This window comes from Neovison vison, chromosome 12 (genome assembly GCF_020171115.1).
Source record: "Neovison vison isolate M4711 chromosome 12, ASM_NN_V1, whole genome shotgun sequence".
Classification (NCBI taxonomy): Eukaryota; Metazoa; Chordata; class Mammalia; order Carnivora; family Mustelidae; genus Neogale; species Neogale vison.
In genome coordinates, this window is record NC_058102.1 from 15,669,938 (window position 1) to 15,690,093 (window position 20,156).

The window sequence follows — 20,156 nt, forward strand, 5'->3', positions numbered from 1 at the left end:
GGCCAGACCCCAGGTCCTGGAGGTGTCAGGGTGTCCCTGCCCCCTTGTCCCCTCCCCTAGGCGCAGCCATTACCAGTGGAACCGTGCCGGCAAGGCCTGCTCCTGTCTCCCCCGGCACCAGGGCATGATCTCCTCTTCATCATTCTCTCTCTCAGCCCCAGTTTCCCTCTGCCCTGGGGTCCCCAGCGTAGTGACACTCAGGAAAGCCTGCCTCCAGGAGGCAGGCAGCTGTGGCCTCGGGGGGAGGGGGGCCAGCACAGGTCAGCGGGTTGCCATGACAACACCACAGGCCCTGCCCCAGGGGCCGCTGGGTTCCAGGAAGGGCCCCTGCCCTGCCTCCAGGGGGCCACCCCACCCTGCCCCTGTCTGTATTCCTTCCCTTGCTTACCAAACATTGCTTGAGCACCAACTGTTTGCCTGGCACTGAGGTAGGTTCTCGTGCTGGACACCACAGACAAGGTCCCTGCTCTCAGGGAGCTTGGATTCTGTGGTGGTGATGCCCAGAAACAAACATGCACGATGACTCCAGAACACAAGGAGGGTTAGGAAGAAAATGAAGCCCCGGAATGAGATAAAGAGAGATGGGGGAGCTGTTTGAGGTAGCGGGACACCGAGGGCCTGTTGGAGGAGGCAATGTTGGGGCAGGGGCACAGACCTGAGGAGGGAGTGGGCCTGAAAACCAGTGTGGCGGGGTGAGGGAGGACCGGTGAGAGCGGCAGGAAACGAAGTCAGAGGTAGGAAGGGCCGAATGCGTGTAGGCACTTGCTGGCCCTAGGAAGAACCCCACATTTACCCCACGTGTGCTAAGAAGCTGTTGGAGGGCCCGAAGCAGGTGACGCGAGCTGCACAGGCTCACAAAGTATAGCCTGCTAGGGGGCGTACACACATTCAGCCCACGGCCTGTTGGTGAGGCATCTGTGGGGCACCGCGTGCCAGGCGCTCTGCGACACGGGAGGGGCAGCGCGGCAAACCAGACAGGCACCGCTTTTGCCTTCAGGGAAGGTTAGTGTTTAGCATGAGAGTCAGCTGTTGGATAATAGAGATGGGGTTCCTGAGAGAGCCGTGGAAGAGAAAAGAAAAGGGAGTCTGACCTAAGGTGTGAGTCAGGGAAGCTTCTCGGAGGAGGTGGCATTAAACCGACAGCTGAAGACTCCGAAGGCATCTTGTTGCCACCCCAGGTCAACAGCGAGGGAGGAGTGTTCCTGGCGGAAGGAGCGTCATGTGAAAAGGCTCTACAACCAAGCTACCCAGTTGCCCCAAATAAGTAAATCTCTAAAAAACAAAACCAGAAACCATTTTGTGGGCAGCTCCATTGGGTGCTACTGAACACAACCTCAGAGGGCAGAGAAAGGGAAGCAGGAGACCACAGGATTATTATCCAAACTTTGGAGATTGCTTTTGCCAGGACCACATGTGCAAGCTAGTCCCAGGCAAACTGAGACTTAACGGTCCCCCAGGTAGGAGGCCGCTGCAAGAGCCTCATGGATTCGGAGTGGCTTAGGACAGAGGCAGCAAGATGAGAAAAGATAAGAACTCTGCCCTCTTTCCATCTAACGGGATCCACTACTCTAGCTGGTCCAAGACACAGGTGTCCCCATGTCCCCACAGCTCTTCCTCACCTGCTGGGGTCTCAAGCACAGCGTGAGGAGGTGAATCTGAGGTGACAGTAATGACACGTCCTGGAACGTGCTGCCCACCATCTTCACCACCAGCAGCACGGGAGCGCACTGTCAGAGCATCAGCGCTGGGCTCCTGGTCATTTACGGGGATGATCTCATTCGACTGCAACAGTGCAGATGGGGAAGGTCCAGGTTACACAGATGCATGGCCAGGACAGAGAGGAGTGTGAATGGCTTGGTGCCATTATCCCCACACCCTGGGCCTCAGGATGTGTCCACTGTGTCCTCTTTGTCCCTGTAGCTGATGGGTGCCCATCGCACACAGAGGCCAGGGTGCTCAGAAACACCAGTCCAGTTAGTATCCACTCAACACTCAGTGGCCTGGGCCTGGCTCTCTGCAAAGATGGGAGGGGATTCGCTTCCTCCTTCAATTCAACCCTTTACTGGGACGAGATTCCTAATCCACAACCCCATCACTCTCCTAGCAGTACTTGCTAAAAAACACCCTCCCCAGTTTTCCTCTTTACTTTTCTTCTTTTCTTTAAAAATCTGAGCAGTGGCAGGGGAGGGGGACACCTGGGTGGCTCCGTCGGTCACAAGAAGACTGGTCACAACCTCGGGGTCCAGAGATCAAGGCCCCACGTCAGGCTCCCCGCGCAGGCAGAGTCTGCTTGGGATTCTTTACTCCTTCCCCCTCTGCCCCTCCCCGTGCTCGCTCGCTCTCTCTTCTCTCAAAATCAATCCATCCATCCATCAATCAAATATTAAAAAAAAAAAATCTGAGTCATGTTTTCATGTCTTTCCCAATTCTAATATTTTCCTTTAAAAAATAATGCACCCACCAACTCCCACTGTAGGTATGTAGGTATGTCTCAGTTTCCAGTTCAGCCAAATAACTCCTGCTTCAGAAGGCTGCCCTGAGACTCCTTGGATGCGGACGATGGACGAGAGCCTCTGAGGAAGGAGGCCATGCTGACAGGACACCAGGCCTTCTTACTCCCGCCGCAGGCTGCACCACCTCCTCAACCCCCTCAGCCTCGGTGCTCTCCCATCTGCCCAAACCACTCACTCTGTGTTTCTAGGGGCCTCTCCACACTCCCCAAGTTCACCTGCTGGCTGTGCTGTCTCCCCATCCGTACCCTGGGGAGCCTCTCCTGCAGGTCTGGAAATGACCAGGCATCAAGGCTTGAGCCCCCTTATGGCCGAAGGCAGCAACGAAGCCCCTCCTGTCAGCGGGGGGATCCGATACAGAGAAAAGGACAAGGAGGCCTGACTGCTGAGCCTCGCTGTCTCAACTGCTTTGTGAACGTGACCATGTTCTTACCCCTTTCTGAGCCTCAGTTTCTCTCTCTGTTACAGTTACAGTAACTACCACTGTGCGAACCGCCATTTTGTACCACTGAGCGAAACTGCTCCACACCTCGTCTTGTAATTACTTCATACACGGGAATTATCACCTCCTTTCATAGATGGGGGTAGCAGGACCCAGAGAGAAAGGCCTGGATGAAAAGAGCTGAGGCCTCTGCCTTCTTTCTGGCTAATGGAATTCCCTCTCCCGGCTGGCCCGTGTGCCCGGTGTCCTGTCAGGTCTTCCTCATCGGCCAGGGTCTCAACCACCGCAGAAGGCAGGTGAGCCCAAGGCGACACTAGTGCCATCTCCTGGAACGTGACCTCCCCATGCGAGCACCGTATCTTCATGAACGTCGTGGCAATGACTTGTCCCAAATCACACAGCCGATAAGCGGCCAAGCCAGGGCTTGAACCCAAATGTAACCTAACCATTCACTTTTTTTTTTTTGCTTCAATTATCATTTGAAAATTACTTATTGAGCAACTACTCTGAGACACTATCCTGGGCTCTGAAGATACAACAGTAAACCAAACCACAGTCACTGTTCACACGCAAGCAACAAAAATAGAACTTAAAAGCATCCACCGGTGAAAGAGTAATTTTAAAGAATGACAGTTTTACTCAAAACACATCAGCAGTTACACATAACCACTACCTTATACTACAAAACCCATAATTATATATGCCTTGAGGTCTCACTGTGAGTACCCAGCTGTGTCTGACGTACTGCCAAGTACTCATCAGGGGCTCAATAAAGTTAAGCCCTTTCTCACTTTAGGAAAACTCAGTACAGAAAACCCGAAAGCAGTGACAGAGACGATGGAGATGTCATTATTGGTAACAGACAAGAATTAACAAGGAAACCCCGAAGTGCCCCAGTGCTGTTAGCTCGCAGATCACACAGACTCACCAACATCCCTGGAGACTAGAAAAAATGAAAGCCAAGGTGTTCAGTGCCATCTCCTGTCAAAGACATATTCCATGTAAAAGCAGATCTCTGCTCTGGAAATGTCCCTGGGAACAGCAGAGTTAACGTACAATCCTGCCTGAGCATGCTGGGCAAATTTCACTTCCCCTCCACCTAATGCTGGCAGACTTTTCTTTCATTTCTATTTCTATGATTACAACATTACTAAAATCATATAAAAGTCTGGAGAAAGGTTCCTGGGGCCGAGGCTCCTCACTAGGCATGGCATCTGATGGTATCTGATTTCTGACATCACTGCCTTTTCTTTTGTTTTTTTAATTCTTTTAAGATTTTATTTATTTAATTGACAGACAGAGATCACAATCTCTGTCTGATCACAGAGATGACAGACAGAGAGGCAGGCAGAGAGAGAGAGAGGGGAGGAAGCATGCTCCCCGCTGAGCAGAGAGCCTGACGCAGGACTCGATCCCAGGACCCTGAGATCATGACCTGAGCCAAAGGCAGAGGCTTAACCCACTGAGCCACCCAGGCGCCCCCATCACTGCCTTTTCTAGTCTGGGAGTTTGCTTTGCCTCATCTGCATTTCCTCTCACTCCCTCTCTGAGGGGATGGGCCTTCGCCCCCGGAAGCTCAGGAGCCCGCCCCTCCTGATGGCAAGACCCAAACAGACTTCAAACTAGTCTGAACCTTCCCAAAACATCCTTCTCTCAGGCAAAATGCTTTTTTCATTCCTGTATTTTAAACTGTATTTTAAATTGTTGAAAGGAGAAACCTATTCGCCCACAATCCCACCCCTCTTACATGTGAATACTTGTCCTTTTCCCGGTGCTTCCGCATTTCCAGCAGTCTTGGGCACACAGATGACCTACATCCCCAGGGAACCAGTCGGACATGCTGCTTCCATTCGTTTTCCCTTAACCTTCCATCACGCCACAGCCCTCGTATTGATCACTCATTGATGCCCAGTGTTCCCACGAGCTAATATTCCTATTTTTATAATGTCTTAATGAATTTGATACATATTTTTTCTCTTTTGAATTATTTCCTGAGAGTCAACTAGGAGAAAGAAAAACAAGCACATGGGCTTAGGAACGAGCCAGGAATGAGTGGCCTGAAATCTAGCCTTCACACTTCGGGCAAAGTCTCTAAACCTCAGTGTCCCCTTGTGTAAAACGGGGGGGACGATAATCTGCCAACCTTATCTTAGTGGTGGGAGGTGTGGAAAGCTCTTAGCCTAGTGCCTGTTCTAGAACCATGGAACCACCACAATTCCCGAGGCCCTGTCTATGCCAGAGACATTTTGTGTGTTTTCACGACACGGTAGGCGTTAAGCACACAGCCCGTGGAGCTCAACTCCCAGGTTCAAGTCTAATTGCCTTGCCGTGTGACCTGGGGTGAGGGACTCAACCTCTTCAAGCTTCATTTTGTTGTTTTTAATCTGCAAAAGGGGGGTGGTCCTAACAATACCTCATGGAGTTTCTATGAGACTCAGGGAACAACACACAGAGAATGTTCACATGATAAGCACCACGAAAGTCTTAGCTGTTATAATTTTTGCATTATGCCCACCAACATGGCACACCACAGTGGTCCCTTCTGTGAGTATGCTTTCAACTGGATTCTTAGATCTTTTGGTGCAGTGAAGACCTTTGGAGGACACTAATTCTACTGTCCCCCCTCCCCACCCCCGGAAAAGTCACTAAGTTCTGCAACCCTAGGCACATTATTAACCTCATGAGTTAACCTCATGAGCCTCAATTCCTTCCTATATATAAATAAGAAACGGGGTACCTGGGTGGCTCAGGTTATGGTCTCAGGATCCTGGGATCAAGGCCTGCATCGGGCTTCCTGTTCTGCAGGAAGCCTGCTTCTCCCTCTCCCACTCCCCCTGCTCGTGTTCCCTCTTTCTCTGTGTTTCTCTCTGTCAAATAAATAAAATCTTTATAAATAAATAAGTAAGAAACTACCCCCATGAAGTTACTAGGAGGATTAGGACAAATATAAGCTCCTTAAGAGCGGACTGCACTGTACTCACCCCACTGTTGCCTGCAGTCAGAACGGAGCTGGGCATAGAACTGCAGGCCAGTGAGGAGAGGGAGGAGGAAAGGGAGTAAATAGCACCAGCATCCGTGCCTGGCACCACGCAGGGGCTCCGAAGAGGGCCAGCTCAGCCGGAGTTAATCAAGTTCTCATCTGCATGGAGCTACGAGCCAGCCTTGCTAGAAAGCAAGCAGAGAGATGCAGCGTTCTTCATAATATGAAGGATGGGTTGACTTTTTTTTTTTTTAAAGATTTTATTTGAGAGAGAGAGATCGAGAGAGCATGAGTGGGACGGGGGGTAGTTAATCTGCGTCATGTTCTCTTAACGCTGGAAAGTACGGAATAGATGTTTTCACAATGAAAAAAACTGAAAGCTTCAGAAGGAGAGGGAGAAGCAGACTCTCAACTGAGCACAGAGCCTGACATGGGGCTTGATCCCAGGACCCCGACCGAGATCATGACCGGAGCCAAAGGCAGATGCTTAACTGACTGAGCCACCTAGGCGTCCCACATTGACTTATATCTTAAGTAAACATTTACTGAGCACTGACTTGTGCAGGACACGGTGGGCAAAATGCTTTGTCCTGGGCTAAGCCCAGATAGGGACGACACGGGGGAAATCTTGGGAAACAAAGAAAGAAGCGTCAAGTAAACGTGTAAAAATGAGGCCGGAAAAATGTGTGCACTTCTGCACACGTGGGTAATTGCCCCGTGAGGCACGGTTACGACAGTTCTTTGTGTAAGAGAAACTGCCATCTCCTTCCTTACGACCCAATGTTTTCAAGTGGGGTAGCAATGGCCCAGTTTAAAGGAAGCAACATCGGTTTTGGTGCCATAGCTGACCTCAGGGTGGATAGTTTCGCTACATGAGCCATTGACTGAGCCCACTGAGGGGCGGTTTCACTAAGAATGAACTGGGGAAGGGCACCTGGGTGGCTCAGTCGGTTAAGCATCTGCCTTTGGCTCAGGTCATGCTTTCAGGGTCCTGGGATCAAGGTCCACATCGAGTTTCACATCGGGCTCCCTGCTCAGCCAGGAGCCTGCTTCTCCCTCTCCGTCTGCTGCTCCCCTTGCTTGTGTTCTCTCTCTCTCTCTCTCTCAGATAAATAAAATCTCGAAGGAGGAGGAGGAAGAGAAAGAAGGAAGAGAAGAAACTGGGAAAGATCCTGCCTATAGGTTTACAAGGTCATGTATTGAAAAGACTGAACACAGTGAAAGTGTTGTATAAAATTTTGTTTTCTTCTCCTATGCCATCCTCATGGGGAGGGGAGAGAAGACAGGTCTTGGAAGCTATTAAGGGAAAACGAAAAGCACATGGAACTCAAAGTACCTTTTGTTTATTGAGCTTTTATGACATGCCAAGGCCCTGTGCTGACCTTTTACACACTTTATTTCATTTAATCCTCACAATATCCTATGAGGTGGGGACTACACATGGTCCCACTTTACTGGCAAGCAAACTGAGGCTCAGAGAGCTTACCTCGCTTGATGAGTTCATACATCCCAGCTCATGGAAAAACCAATTCTCACCAAGCCTTTGGGATTCCAGAGGCAGAGCTGTTAATGATTGGGTAGACGACTGTAAACTCCTCACACTGACGATTATACCCGTGATTGCAAACTGTAAGACGCTATGCAAATGGAAGGCGCCGTTTTATTTGAACAGCAAACTTTCAATGTTGAACCTATTATAAGGAAAATCATGCCTGTAAGTAAGTAGCTATGAAGCCCTGATGGTGTGTATAGGATGTCAAATTTGCCAAAGTAACTGGCCAGCGGGGTTCCCTCCCCAGTGGTGGGGCCAGGTTGAGTTTGGAAGCTGGGGAAATGATTTGAGACGAAGGTACACACTGCACCAAGTCACCCCCGCAGCAAGGAACGTCCATGAGCGTCCTCAGTCAGCCTATTGCCAAAGTGACATTGAGGTCCCCATGGCAGCCAGACACCCGCTGCCCCTGGGACACTGAGCTCCCAAGAACTGCATGTGGATTGCTATCCCCCATCTTCCCCACCATCAAGGATCAGGGAGGACTTGACCTCCTGAACTTCTTTAGGTAGGAAGTAGGGGAGGTGAGCTAGCATGGACCTCTCTCGGGTTTTCCTTCTAACTCTAGGTTTGGGGAGGCAAGGAGGCAGCCTAGCTTCAAAATCAGAATAATCTGTGTTCCAAACCTGATCTGACATCAGATATTTGGCCTGGGCACAGTAACTTGGCTCTCTGAATCTCAGCTTCCTCACTTGCAAAACGGGGACAATGATACCCAAGGCCCAGAACAAGAATGAAACGAGGTAGCACACATGAGCAGTTAGCACAGAGCCTGGAAGACAAGGTACAGTTTATTAATCTGCTACCCAGTTTCAAAGAAAGGGATCACTTTATTAAGAAAGTAAATAACCAGTTTGAAAATAACTCACTCAGTCAGCCTGACGTCAATTACCAAAAGTGATTTCAATGTAGTTTCCTTCTTCCCTCCCATTCTTTGCTTCTCAAAAATGATCTGTGGGTCAACGGATAGTCTCCAGGTACTATCTATAATCATACAACTTTCATGGGACTTCTTGTTTGTTTTCTAATCTCTCGAGATCATGAAAACCTTTGCACAAAACCCAGAGCCACAGGAAGTCCCTTTTCTAGGTTCTGCAGCCCTCTGGGCCCCGCTGTGAGCTTTCCCGGCGGGGCTCCAGGTGAGGCTTGCACCTGGCGTGGGGTGCGAGTCTGGGTGGGCACAGCTCTCCCTGCTCCCAGCACCACCTCGGCTGTCCCCAGTGGGGTAGCCGAGAGTGCCCTGCCACCTGGGCACCCTGAGGAAACCCCAGTGAAGCAGAGAAATAATTCATTCTTCTAATCACAGCAAAGTTTTCAAACTTGAAAACAGAGCCTTGATTAGGAGAAAAGCTGTGTTGTTGTTTTGGGTTTTTTTTCCTAAAGGCCTCGCATTTCTGAAAAGTTCCCCTACCCTACCCAAACCACAGCAACCTCAAAAACTCTGCCCACTGCATTGAAAGTAAAAGTTCGTGGGGACCAAAGCCTCTCTCACAGTAACCGCTCAATCTTCTTTCCCATGCCTGAGAGTTTCAACGATTTAACTGAGGGCCTCTAGCCTTCGGGGATCTCTCTTCCATGTAGACTCCCAGGGCTTTCTCAGCCAACATTATTTATTTGGTATGAGGTCAAATAATGCTCTTACAGAGAATCTACTTCTCTTTCATAAAAGGAGTCATCAAGTAGAAGAAATTAAACTCCTAGAAACAGAGATAATATAGCCTTTTTCGTAGTCACAGAAGGATGACACAAAACTCGTTGGTTTTCTTTTGGGTGGAACAAAAAATGGGCACACACTAATTCCTAATTCCTCCCCCACTCTACACTTATTATCAGCAGTGGAATGGAACCCTGCCAAGAAAACATGACAAAATATTTAAAGTTATTGCTATCACATCATAATTAAGTTTGGGAGTGTGCCCTGGTCTCAATTCTGGAACTTTATAAAATCCTAAAAACTTCACTAAGATCCCAGCCTACCCATGAGCATTTAGAATCAGGACACAAATTAGAAATCCATTACGTCCCCCATGAACACCGCAAACCTAGCCTAATCATTCTGAAAAAGAGGACGTGGGACTCAAAAAAATTGCTCGTGCTCATCTTTTAAAAATCATACGTTCAATAACTGTAACGTTCCAAGAAATACCTCTTTCTTTGAAAGTCTAATAACAGCGGGAAATGATTTCACAGCCATCACAAGGTTCAAAACAAAGGAGGGGCACCTGGGTGGCTCAGTCGTTAGGCGTCTGCCTTTGGCTCAGGTCATGATCCCGGGGTCCTGGGATCGAGCTCCACATTGAGCTCCCTGCTCGGCAGAGAGCTTGCTTCTCCCTCTCCCATCCCCTTACTTGTGCTCCCTCTCTCCCTGTCTCTCTCTGTCAAATAAATAAATAAAATGTTTAAAAAACCAAAAAAACAAAAAAAACGCGCTGCCGTAATTTTCTTCACGAAACGCATCCACGCCTCAAAAATCAGATGCTGCTGGTGTAAATCAGCAATCGCTCGTCACTCTCCAGATTCTTCAAATGACCATTTAAAATCTAGTTCAAGAGGAGTTCACTTGTGTCGACGGGATGCATTTTCGCCAACAAGACGGCGTCGGGGGATCGGCGCTTCTGAAGCCGTCGTTCTCCATTCTGAGGAAATAAAAATCTGCCCCGTTCATCCTGCCCATTTAGGCTGCGTCTGAACGACACTGACGTTTAGCACAACGGGCTGGTCCGAAAGCACACAGGACACAAAGTGCGAACTGACCTTCCCTGGGCTGCAGCCCTTTCAAAGGCTTTTCTTGTTATCCCTATAAATTAAACAAGACCCTCACAGTGATGGAAACTCCCCAGGCCCAGGTTCATCTGTCTACTGATAATTATTGATCGCTCAGGGGCAGATCACACTTTTATGTTTCACTGGGGATTAAGCACCCTCGAAAGCGGAAACTACATACATATTTGGAAGTTACTCTGCTCTAAGGTTTCCGATCTAACACAACAAACAAAAACCAGATAGTCTGCTGGTAAGACTCGTAAGTCTGCTGGCAATCCAGTCCTGTTCACCTATGTTTGGGTCATAGTCAACTGAACACCTAGTGGCCGAGTTTCATTCTTTTCTGCCTTTTATGATCTCTCGCTTTCCCTTTTAAAAAAAGTGGTTCACATTTCAGAAAATTTGCAAATCACAAGATAGATTTTAAAAACTCACGATAAAGGCAGAGACAGACAGGCAAACATTTTTCCCCTTGCATGAAAAAAGTATGCAAGAAAGGCAAAAGGAGGAAACTCTTTCTGTGTATCTTGTTCAACTGAGTTTCAGAGAGTGGCTCGTTTGAAACAGAATTTACCACTTCCTGAAGATCAAGTGTAAAATGGTTGTCTTTATTTTTTTATATAATTTTTGTGGGTTTTTTAAAAAGATTTTTATTTATTTATTTGACAGACAGAGATCACAAGTAGGCAGAGAGGCAGGCAGAGAGAGAGAGAGAGATTGGAGGAAACAGGCTCCCCGCTGAGCAGAGAGCCCATTGTGGGGCTCAATCCCAGAACCCTGGGATCATGACCTGAGCCAAAGGCAGAGGCTTTAACCCACTGAGCCACCCAGGCACCCCAAAATGTTTGTCTTTAAAATGGTGATGCCTACAAGCAGAACGGGGGTGGGGGGCAGGGACGGAGAACGTAGGCCTTCCTATTCCAGGATGCGAAGGGTCTTGGGAGTTGTGGGGGGGGGGGCTCCGGCAGGGGGCCAGAACGTAGGTCTACTCTGAGGGCCTCATGGAACTTCCTTCCAGGATGCACATTCCAGCGAACATGTGTTCTCTCTGCCAAGACACATTTTCTACTTCCTTTAACAAGCTGGACAACACAAGGATGAAATCGTGGCCAAAGGCAGCATGTAAGATGCCTTTTTCATGGAAAGGTAGGGAAGCGAGGATGAAATTAATCCCTCCTTCTAAACTTGAGAAGAGTGATTTATCTGGACATTAGAGTCAAGGTTGTATCTACACAGTAACAGAAAACATGTAGCTATGCTGAAACAGTCCACGTTTGTTTCCGGAGTCTTATCCCCTTTTCCCAACGAGACACACAGAAGTGGGCGTAGGAAGACCAGATAAATATTTTTAAGAATGCTATCTGCCACTTACTGAGCAATTTCTAGAAGCCATGCTTAACTTAATACGTGTTAAGTTTCTCATTATATTCTCTTAACCCTGAGATGTACGGCGTAGATGGTTTCACAAAGAAGAAAACGGAAAGCTTCGGAAGTTAGGTCATTTGCCGTGGGTCACACAGCTAGAAAGCAAAGGAGCTGAGACTTAAACCTTGGTCTGTGTGATGGTGAAGCTTACGTTCTTGTCATTGTCAGACCACATTCGCCTCCAGTCACAGGTTAATGCATGTCTGTGAAGGACTTCTCTCTGCAATACACTGTTGGTAAGTCACCTGAAGACTACGTTGATTCACACATGACCTAATGGCTGTTCCCTCTTTAGTTGAATCTTATGGAGGTATGTCGGCCTGTGAGCATGAAGGAAGCTTTGACATTCTCAGGGACAAAGCAAATGTTAAGTTCAAATGAATCCCAAAGACTAAAGTACATTTCACCTCTGTAGTAAAGATATGAATGCTTTAGCTCTCTATTTTTGCCAACAATAGTTAAAAAATTTTGCCTCCAGTTTAATGGACTATCCTGCCACTTTCATATAGGGACAAAAATAACAAGTCCTTCGCTTTCACTAAAATGATACATGCCTTATTGGACATCCTTTCCAACACAACCCTCTCCCTCACTAGAAGAAGGAGGGGGAGGAAGAAGAGGGGAGGAAGGAAGAAAAGGAGAAGCGGGGAGCATGAGAAGGAAGAGGTAGAGAGAAGAAAGGGAAGGAGGAGGAACAAGAAGAAAAAGTCATCAGTATAGCCTTGTGACTAAGAGTGAGGACCACACGCAGGTTAGGCCACCTACTCCCTTCATGGGTACCCTTTTTGCCCCAGAAATCATTGCATAGAATGGAGTAGATCATAATAGTACCCATGACATATATTTTAAAATGCGACCAACAATGCATTTACTTTTTTCAACTAATAATGCATTTAAAGCACTTAGTTCATGCCTGGCACGTGAAAGGCACGTAACAAAGTTTAAACACCCAAGTGCAAAGCTAGAGTCGGCGCTTGCACGCTGCATCAGTGAAAGTCGGGCACACACAACGGACATCGCTTCCGGTGCAATCACAGTCCGTCTCACCAGCCCACCTTCTAACGCTCAGAAACTCACTGAACACTTGACAGCTCCTAGCTTTAAATTTTGTCTCTTGCTTGCTGGTTTCCCCATTTACACCGTGAATGACAACAGTTCCTTCTATATATATAGGGTTGTTGGGAGCACTCGCCAGCCAATACATTTAAATAAAAATGCTTAGTAGCACAGTAGAGATATGTACTGACAGTTACGTATGGCCATTTTCACATTTTATACAAGGGCCCTTTCAGATGCTTGGATCAGTTCCATTAGAACACTGGGGCTCATTAAAGTAAGCTTCTAGATCAAGGGCATCCAGCTTTATGGGGCACCCAGAAGGTAGGAACCTTCCGATCACCATGCTCTACCTTCTTCACTCCAGGGAGTGGTTTTTCTCCTTAGAGTGCTTATCACACACTGAAATTACCTATTTTGTGTGTTTGTGTATGTGACCTTGTTTGTCTGTTTAGAATTTATGCTTCTGAAGAGCGCTGCTGGCATTTTTGTAAGCCTGGCATCCAGGAGAGTGCCTGGCACACCGGAGACGTGTAGTTTTCTTGAATGAATAAAGCAAGCTAAAATGTTTCCAAAATCATCATTCAGCCACAATGATACATGGCTTTCCATCACAGCCATCCATTAAAACCCTCTCCAAATGAAGAATCACATGACTCCTTCAGAGACATTTTCTCTGGGAGCCAAGACTAAAACTTTCCATGCTTCTCCGCTTTCGTCCACTTCTCTCCAAGTGGAATTCAAATCCATCTCAAGGCCAGAGGCGTCACCAAGCCCTGCCAGGCTAGCATTCTAGCGGGACCCAAGGGAGGGGGACTGGCTGTGGCAAGGGGCAGGCTTTCCCAGTTTGGTCTCATAGGAGCTGTGACCCCACACAAGTTCCAGACCCTCTTTCATCCCACAAAAGGGATGCCACGGAATTATGGTCAGGTTTACTCGACTAGTGTGTGAAAATGTGCCTGTGACGGGGCTGACCCATAGTGGGTTCTCGACAAGAAAGCACATCCTTTCCTTCAGGCTCCAAGGAGCACCTATTTCTATGTCCCCTGGCCACTCACGGCTCTCAGGGTGTCCACACCTTCCCTTCTCAAATGCACTGCATTTGACAGCAGAGACTGTGACCTTGTCCCTCCTGCCACCCAGCAGGTGCTCAGCGAGTGAGACTGAACAAAACCTCCAATAAACTCACGAGAAGTATTTCCTTTTACTTTTACCTGATGCTTCCAAATCATCTGTTTGAGTTCACTCTCTCTCCCCTAGCCTTAATTAAAACTGCACAGATATCTCAAATAGAGTGGAAGGGGCAAAACCAATATTAGATGTTTCCTGCACCTTTTCCACCCCGCAGAGTCCTGGAGGGGTGGCTGAAGGGAGTCCCAAGTGACATGCAGAACACATGGGGTTGGCTCTCAGGGGCCTGTGCAAGTGGAGACCTGCCTGTCCGACACCCCCCACCCCACCATGCTGCGATGTCACCATTATATGCCTTCTCAGCCTTTTGGGTGCAGACACCAAGGCAAACACACACAGGTCAACTTGACTTAGAAGCACCACCTTACAGCATTAGAAATGGAAGAGAAACCCTGTGCTTGGTGCAGGCCACAATTATATCCCTCTCTTGGGGTGCTTTTGCGGATCAATGTCTGGAAAACGGCTTTACAAAGTATGGTAGATTCCACATACATAATATGAGCAGGTAACCATATGGAAAATTTTAGGTGGGCCCTAGCGATCTTTACATTCAGTCCATTCAACTATAAATGAGGTAACAGAGTGTCAGGGAGAAGGGAAGGGCTCCTCTGCTCGAATTATCACCAGGAGGGGTGGCTGTGTGAGAAGACCCTCTCCCCCTTCTAAAAGCAAGGGAGAATGGAGTCTGGCTTTGCTTTGATTGCAACATTTCCCTTCTTTGGCCAGTGTTTCCGTCTCCCACACAAATGAGGGTCTGTGATACTGGCTTCATCCTCCAGATGCATTTCAGTGTTTCCTAAACTGATGCGGGTATAGTCCCATAAAATTCATGTCTTCAGAAATGCACCTTAGGTATAATTAAGAAAGGAAATTATAGATCTTTAAAAAGTGGTTATCCAAGGTCCTTGACTCTTAAAATCCTAGTAGTTGGCTCACCGAAACATTTTAGTGTATTATTAGTGTGGGAAGAGAGGCACTAATTGTACAGTGGGTCACAGTTCAGATGGTGGTTACCGGCTCCTATTTGCTTCCTGGATTCTACAAGTAAAGAGGTTTCCTGGATTCTATCATAAAGAGGTTTATATCTAATTTATCAGAAAATCCCAGACTATAAGCTGCCCAAGGTTTTATTAGATTTTCAAATGAAAATCTGACAAAGCTCTGTAAGATTTACCTAAAGTAACATTTATAAGCAGCTGAGTTGGAATTATAACTCAGAGCTTTCCCACTGTGCAAAGGAGGGAAAAAAAAAAAACTGGACAGACTCTCCTCGCTCCCATACCGCCACCACCACCTTCTGATTTCAGACCAGGAGCCTCCTCCTCTTCTCTTTCCCGCCGTATCCCATTCCCTCACCCTTTTAAGAATGATTTTGAGAAGGAGCGAAGAGAAATTCCTCCTGGGTGACCTACGGGGCACGAGGGGGGAAAAAAGCCTGAACCTCTCATGTTGGTGAGCTTGTGGCTCGTGGGGGAGGCGGGCGCACTGCCCAGCTGGCGCCTAACCTGGGGATGGGGAGAGAGGCTGCTGGAGAACCTGGAGAAGAGGTGTGGGAGGAAGGGCTCACAGGTGGGCAGAGAAAAGGTGTAGCTGCCCCGAGGGAAATTAGAGACCTCGGCGCCTCTGGGGAGCAGGTCAGCCCAGCTCTCGCGCAGCGGCGGGCGGGAAGGCCCCGAGCAAACTCCTCTCTCCGACTCGCACTGGGTCCTTTGTTGTCGGCCTGTGCCTCTGGCTCCCGCTCATGCCCTCCGGTCCCCCGCCCCCCCATGAAGTCACCCCAACTGCACTCATAATATTTTGCTTTGCGCCGGGTCTGTTTTCCACCACCAACTTCCAGCGGTCACCATGGCGACGCGCCCGGGCGGGGGGGAGGGCGCCGCTAAGGCAATCCTAGGGCCTAGCGGCCCCGCGGCCAGACAAACTTTTCCGGATCTCCCGATCCTGCAGGCCGGGTGGAAAAGCGCGCTGTCACCGCCGCCGCGCGGAGTCGCTTACGGGGCTTCGCAGACCTGTCCTGAGCGCCGCGTCCTCGTCGGCGAGGGCCGCAGCCACCGGCCTGGGGACCCCAGGACCACGCGGCTCTCACTTGACCCTGCTGCTAAACTCACAGACCCCGGCGCTTGGCAGGTGGCGAGGGTGGGGGCGCTCATGCACCCCCCCCCGCCGGCCACACACACACACAAACACAAACACACACACATGCCCGGAGAGGGAGAGGACAGCCTGATGTGGGCGCAGGAGCGAAGGGCAGACCCCAGCCCTCTGCTCCCTCGAGCCGGCAGACCGGTTCCCCCCCGCGGGAGAAGGCTACTCCTTGCCTAGGGTCGTGGCCAGGAGCGCATGGAGGAGGCCCGGGCCCTGTTCCCACCAGGGCGCTCTCCGTCCCGGGGTCCCCAAGCCAGGGCCACTGACTGTCCGCACCTGGGGGCCCATGGGGCCAGGTCAGGCCTTGTGCTGAGCCGGGGCCTGTAGGCCAGCGTGCCTCCCCGCCGCTGTGGCCCGTGGTGCTCAAATCCGGCTCCAGGGGTACTTCGGCCTCCCCAGCTCTGGATTCTGGATCTCCGGGCAGAAAGTGGTCGAGGCAGAAATTTCCAATTCGGGCTGGGCAGTGTCCCTCTCTAACTTGCCATCCCGTTTAACAAGAAACGACCCCTCTGTTGCGTAGCCGACCAACCCCGCCCCGGCCCACTTGGCACAAGTTCTCCGTGGCCTAAAATTCTACCTGCTTTTCTCCCTCGTTCTCGAATTTTCGGCTTGAGTCACCGAGCAACGCTCGCCTGGACAGGGCGGCCCGGCTCGGACCCACAGGGCCAGGCGCGCGTGGCCGCCGCGGTCGGCTCTCGAGGCGACGGTGGGCCGGGCGGCCGGGTGCCGGCGGGCGAGCGGCGTGGGCTGCCGCGTGGGGCCGGCGCGCAGGCCGGGAGCGGCGTGCGCCCGCCCCAACCGCAAACCGCGCACCGGCGGGGCGGCGCGTCGACGGCCCCACGCGCGCGCCTGCGGCCTTCGCCGTCCGCCGGAGCTCGGCTGCGCCGCGGGTCTCCTGGGAAAGGGGCTCGGCTTTGTCGCGCTCCGCCGCGAGCGCGCGGAAGGCCCTTTGAGGCGCGCGCGCCGGCTCCCGGGCCTCCCCCGACGGGGCCATTGTCTTAGCCCCGCACTTGATGAGTATTTGGGGGAAAACTGGGGGAATATATTACCGACTCGGTGAGCGGAACAAAGGGGCGCGTTTCCTCAGGTCACGCTGAAGTGGCCCCGAGGCAGACCACTAGAGCCCCGGCCCCTGCAAAACGGTTCTCCCGGGCCCGAGGCACTTTGCGGGGATTTTCCTTTTAAGAGTCGGGATCGGAGGCCTGGCTCCAGCACTTGCTGCGAATCCGTTGCTCGAGCCCTTTGAGGATGAAACAGTGATCATCACACTCGTGGTTCCGGTCGCACGCAGTCTGCTGTAAAAGGAGCAGAATCGAACTTCTCCTTGGAGCGCTAGTCTCGGCGAGCCGGGAGAAAGGACCTTTACATAACAAGGGAAACTCTGAAGAAAAGCTAATTGGATTAAGTTCTCGGAAAGGGAGGTGCGGGGAGGCTCCTGGACCGGACCGCGCGGAGCTGCACTTTCCTAGTCGTCGGGTTTGCGACTGTGAAATGTCAGTTGGTGCTCCCCGTGTCACTTCTTCACCCTGTCATTGCCCAAAACTTTTATTTTGATTTCAGGATGGCGATCTGAGGATGTCTCCGATTTTCGGAAAAGAGAGGGGAGTGGCTGTGGAAAAGATTTCTGTTTTAGATCCAGTTTGGGGTGTTTGCAGTTGGGGTAAAAGTGACCAGATGCCTCCACGGCCACCAGCTACATCGAGGACAGGAAACAGAACGTTTTCACGCCCCATAAGCCTACTCCAGAACGCACAAGGAGGTCCCATCAAGTGGAGAGGACACTTAAAACCCCAAACTGGGGCTTGGCTGGTGTGGGGTGTGGGGTGTGGGGAAACCCCAAGTCCCTACATGGTTCCCCTTGTGAATACTTGGCTGCAAACAATGCAGACATGGGTTTAATTTTATTCAAGGATATTTGCTTCTAAATTTGGGGTGCTTGGGGTACGTGCTGGTGCAAGCGCTCTACATAAAAATATAGAGGGCTGGGCTTGCTTTCCTTCTGTGGTACCTTTTTTGCCGCCAGCAGAGAGCACCCCAGCGGGGCCCGCCGGGTACCTGCAGGCTGGAACGCGAAGCAGGCGACCCCTCTCCTTGCCTCGGTTTATACAGTAAGGAAGACTGCGGGGCTCAGCCTTTCCCTTCTCCGAGGCGGCCCACACTAAGTGGGAGAGGGACTTGACTCTCGGGATCAGAGATAGGCAACTACCCAGGAAAACCAAAGATCCCCCTGGCCCGAGGGGATGGGTGTCCTGGCCACCAGGGCCTCGGCAGAAGCCAGCAGAGGCTGGAAATCTCTGCGCGGACCGATGAAAGACCATCTGGGGCGATGCCCAGATGACCTCTGCCCCCCCCCATCTATTTCCAGCCTGTTTCGGGGAGTGGTGAAGAAACATTTTGGTGGTGGTCGTTTATTTGCTCTGGGAAGGGACGCGAGTGTGTTCAGAGATGGCAGCGGCTAGAAGGCACTTGTTGCTCCCCTCTGCTCCTAGACCTCAGCCCCAGGACCACCTCAAGCTGCGGCCTCGGCCCAGGCTGCACTCACTACCCGGCTCCTGCCTCTCCCCGACCGTATCTCCCCAAGAATCCCGGAGGCTGCATTCGAGTGGCGATGGGAGTGGACTGGTTAGGGACTGTGGTTGGAGAAGGAGGGGGGGGGGCTTCCAGGGAATTTCTCAAACCTGGAACGAGCCTAGGGTACATAGCTTAGATCTAGAAGTTTGGCGGCTCCTCCTAAGTGCTAGAAGAGGAAGGTGGAGAAAACTTTACTGGAGAACCAAGACGCGGGGCTTTTTCGTTGTAAGAGATTCCTTGGTTTCCTTCCTCAGTTGTTATGCACCGCCGCCACCCCAAAACCTGAACGCCCACAGCCTCCAAAGTGCCGAGGAGTTTTGCAGACCCTGACGCCAGGCCTTGCCGGCCGCACTGCGTCCGGCCCTTCCTCCAGCGGAGTTACAGCCCCGCAGCGGAGTTACTGCCCCGCAGCGGAGCGCGTCGTCGGATGGCCCTTCCGGGCAAGGAGGTTACACCCCGCCTCGGACGGCCCGGGGCTCCCACCTCCGACCCGGCGCGGATTCCTCAGGACCACCGTGTTCGCCGCCGCCACTCCCTCCAGCTGCGCGTCTCCACCAGTCGGAGCCTCCGTCCCCACCTCCCAGGCGCTGTGCGAAGCCCTCGCCCTCCCCCGCCTCTGGGGAGTTCCGCTCGGCTTCCTGGCCCTAGCCACCAGCCTCAGAGCGCACCGCTATTCCGGGGCCCCCAAACCCGGGGGAGGAGCCGGGCCCGAGAAGGGGGCGGTCGGCTCGCAAAGTTTCTGCGAGCGGCACCTCGAGCTCGCCGCGAGCCAGAGAATCTTTACGTAACTTTGTGTTCAGGACAAGCAAAAGCGCGCTCGTTAGAGCGCGCGCGCGCACACACACATTTACACACACAATCACACGCTCACACACACACACTTCCACGCATCCACTTACATCACACATTGTGATGGATTGAAAACTTGTGCACGCTCTCCGCTATTTCCTAGGGTTCCACTGTCAAGTTGACCCTTCTGAACTTTTTGCAACTCTTTCTGAAGTTCCCCTTCTCCCCTTTCTTTCCCTCCCAATGTCTCCCCCCACCCCCCACCAGTAGGACTGACCTGTGGAATCCATGTCGGGTTCCTCCAGTAACCCACAATGCATGCTCTTCCCATGGACAGCACGGGCGCCCCCCAAAAGTCCTGATGTTTGGGGATCCCCTGTGCTAGAGATGCCCAGGGAGGAAAGGAGTCTGAAAGAAAAAGAGACGTAGAGAGTGCAAGGGCAAAAGGATAGAGGAGGAAAGGAAAAGAAAGAGAAAGAAGAAAGAAAAGAGAAAGAAGAAAGAGGAGAGAGAGAGAGGGAGAAGGGAGAGAGCCCAGAGAAGGGGGAGAGAGAAAGAGCGAGTGAGCGAGGGGACACTCAGTAATCCAGCCGGGCAAAGCCAAACCCGTCAAAATGTTTGCGGATGTTTCATGGGAAAAAGCATCATTTTATAGGAGCCCCGATGGGAGCAATGTCATTGATAGGCCAGCCGGCCTGATGAATGGCCGCTCGTCAGATGGGGCCGTGGCGA

At 51.1% G+C, this 20,156-nt stretch overlaps 1 protein-coding gene across 4 annotated transcripts in view; it reads right to left on the minus strand.

The window, feature by feature from the left end:
• The window catches only part of RFX4 (regulatory factor X4), a 158,382-nt gene extending 138,476 nt beyond the window's left edge, over positions 1-19,906 (minus strand). For all 4 annotated transcript variants that reach the window (XM_044228053.1, XM_044228054.1, XM_044228052.1 and 1 more), the window contains exon 1: positions 19,702-19,906. In XM_044228053.1, the coding sequence (XP_044083988.1) occupies positions 19,702-19,744 (43 nt within the window). In that variant the 5' untranslated portion in view covers positions 19,745-19,906. The remainder of the gene's footprint in view (positions 1-19,701) is intronic.
• Positions 19,907-20,156: the final 250 nt, after the last annotated feature.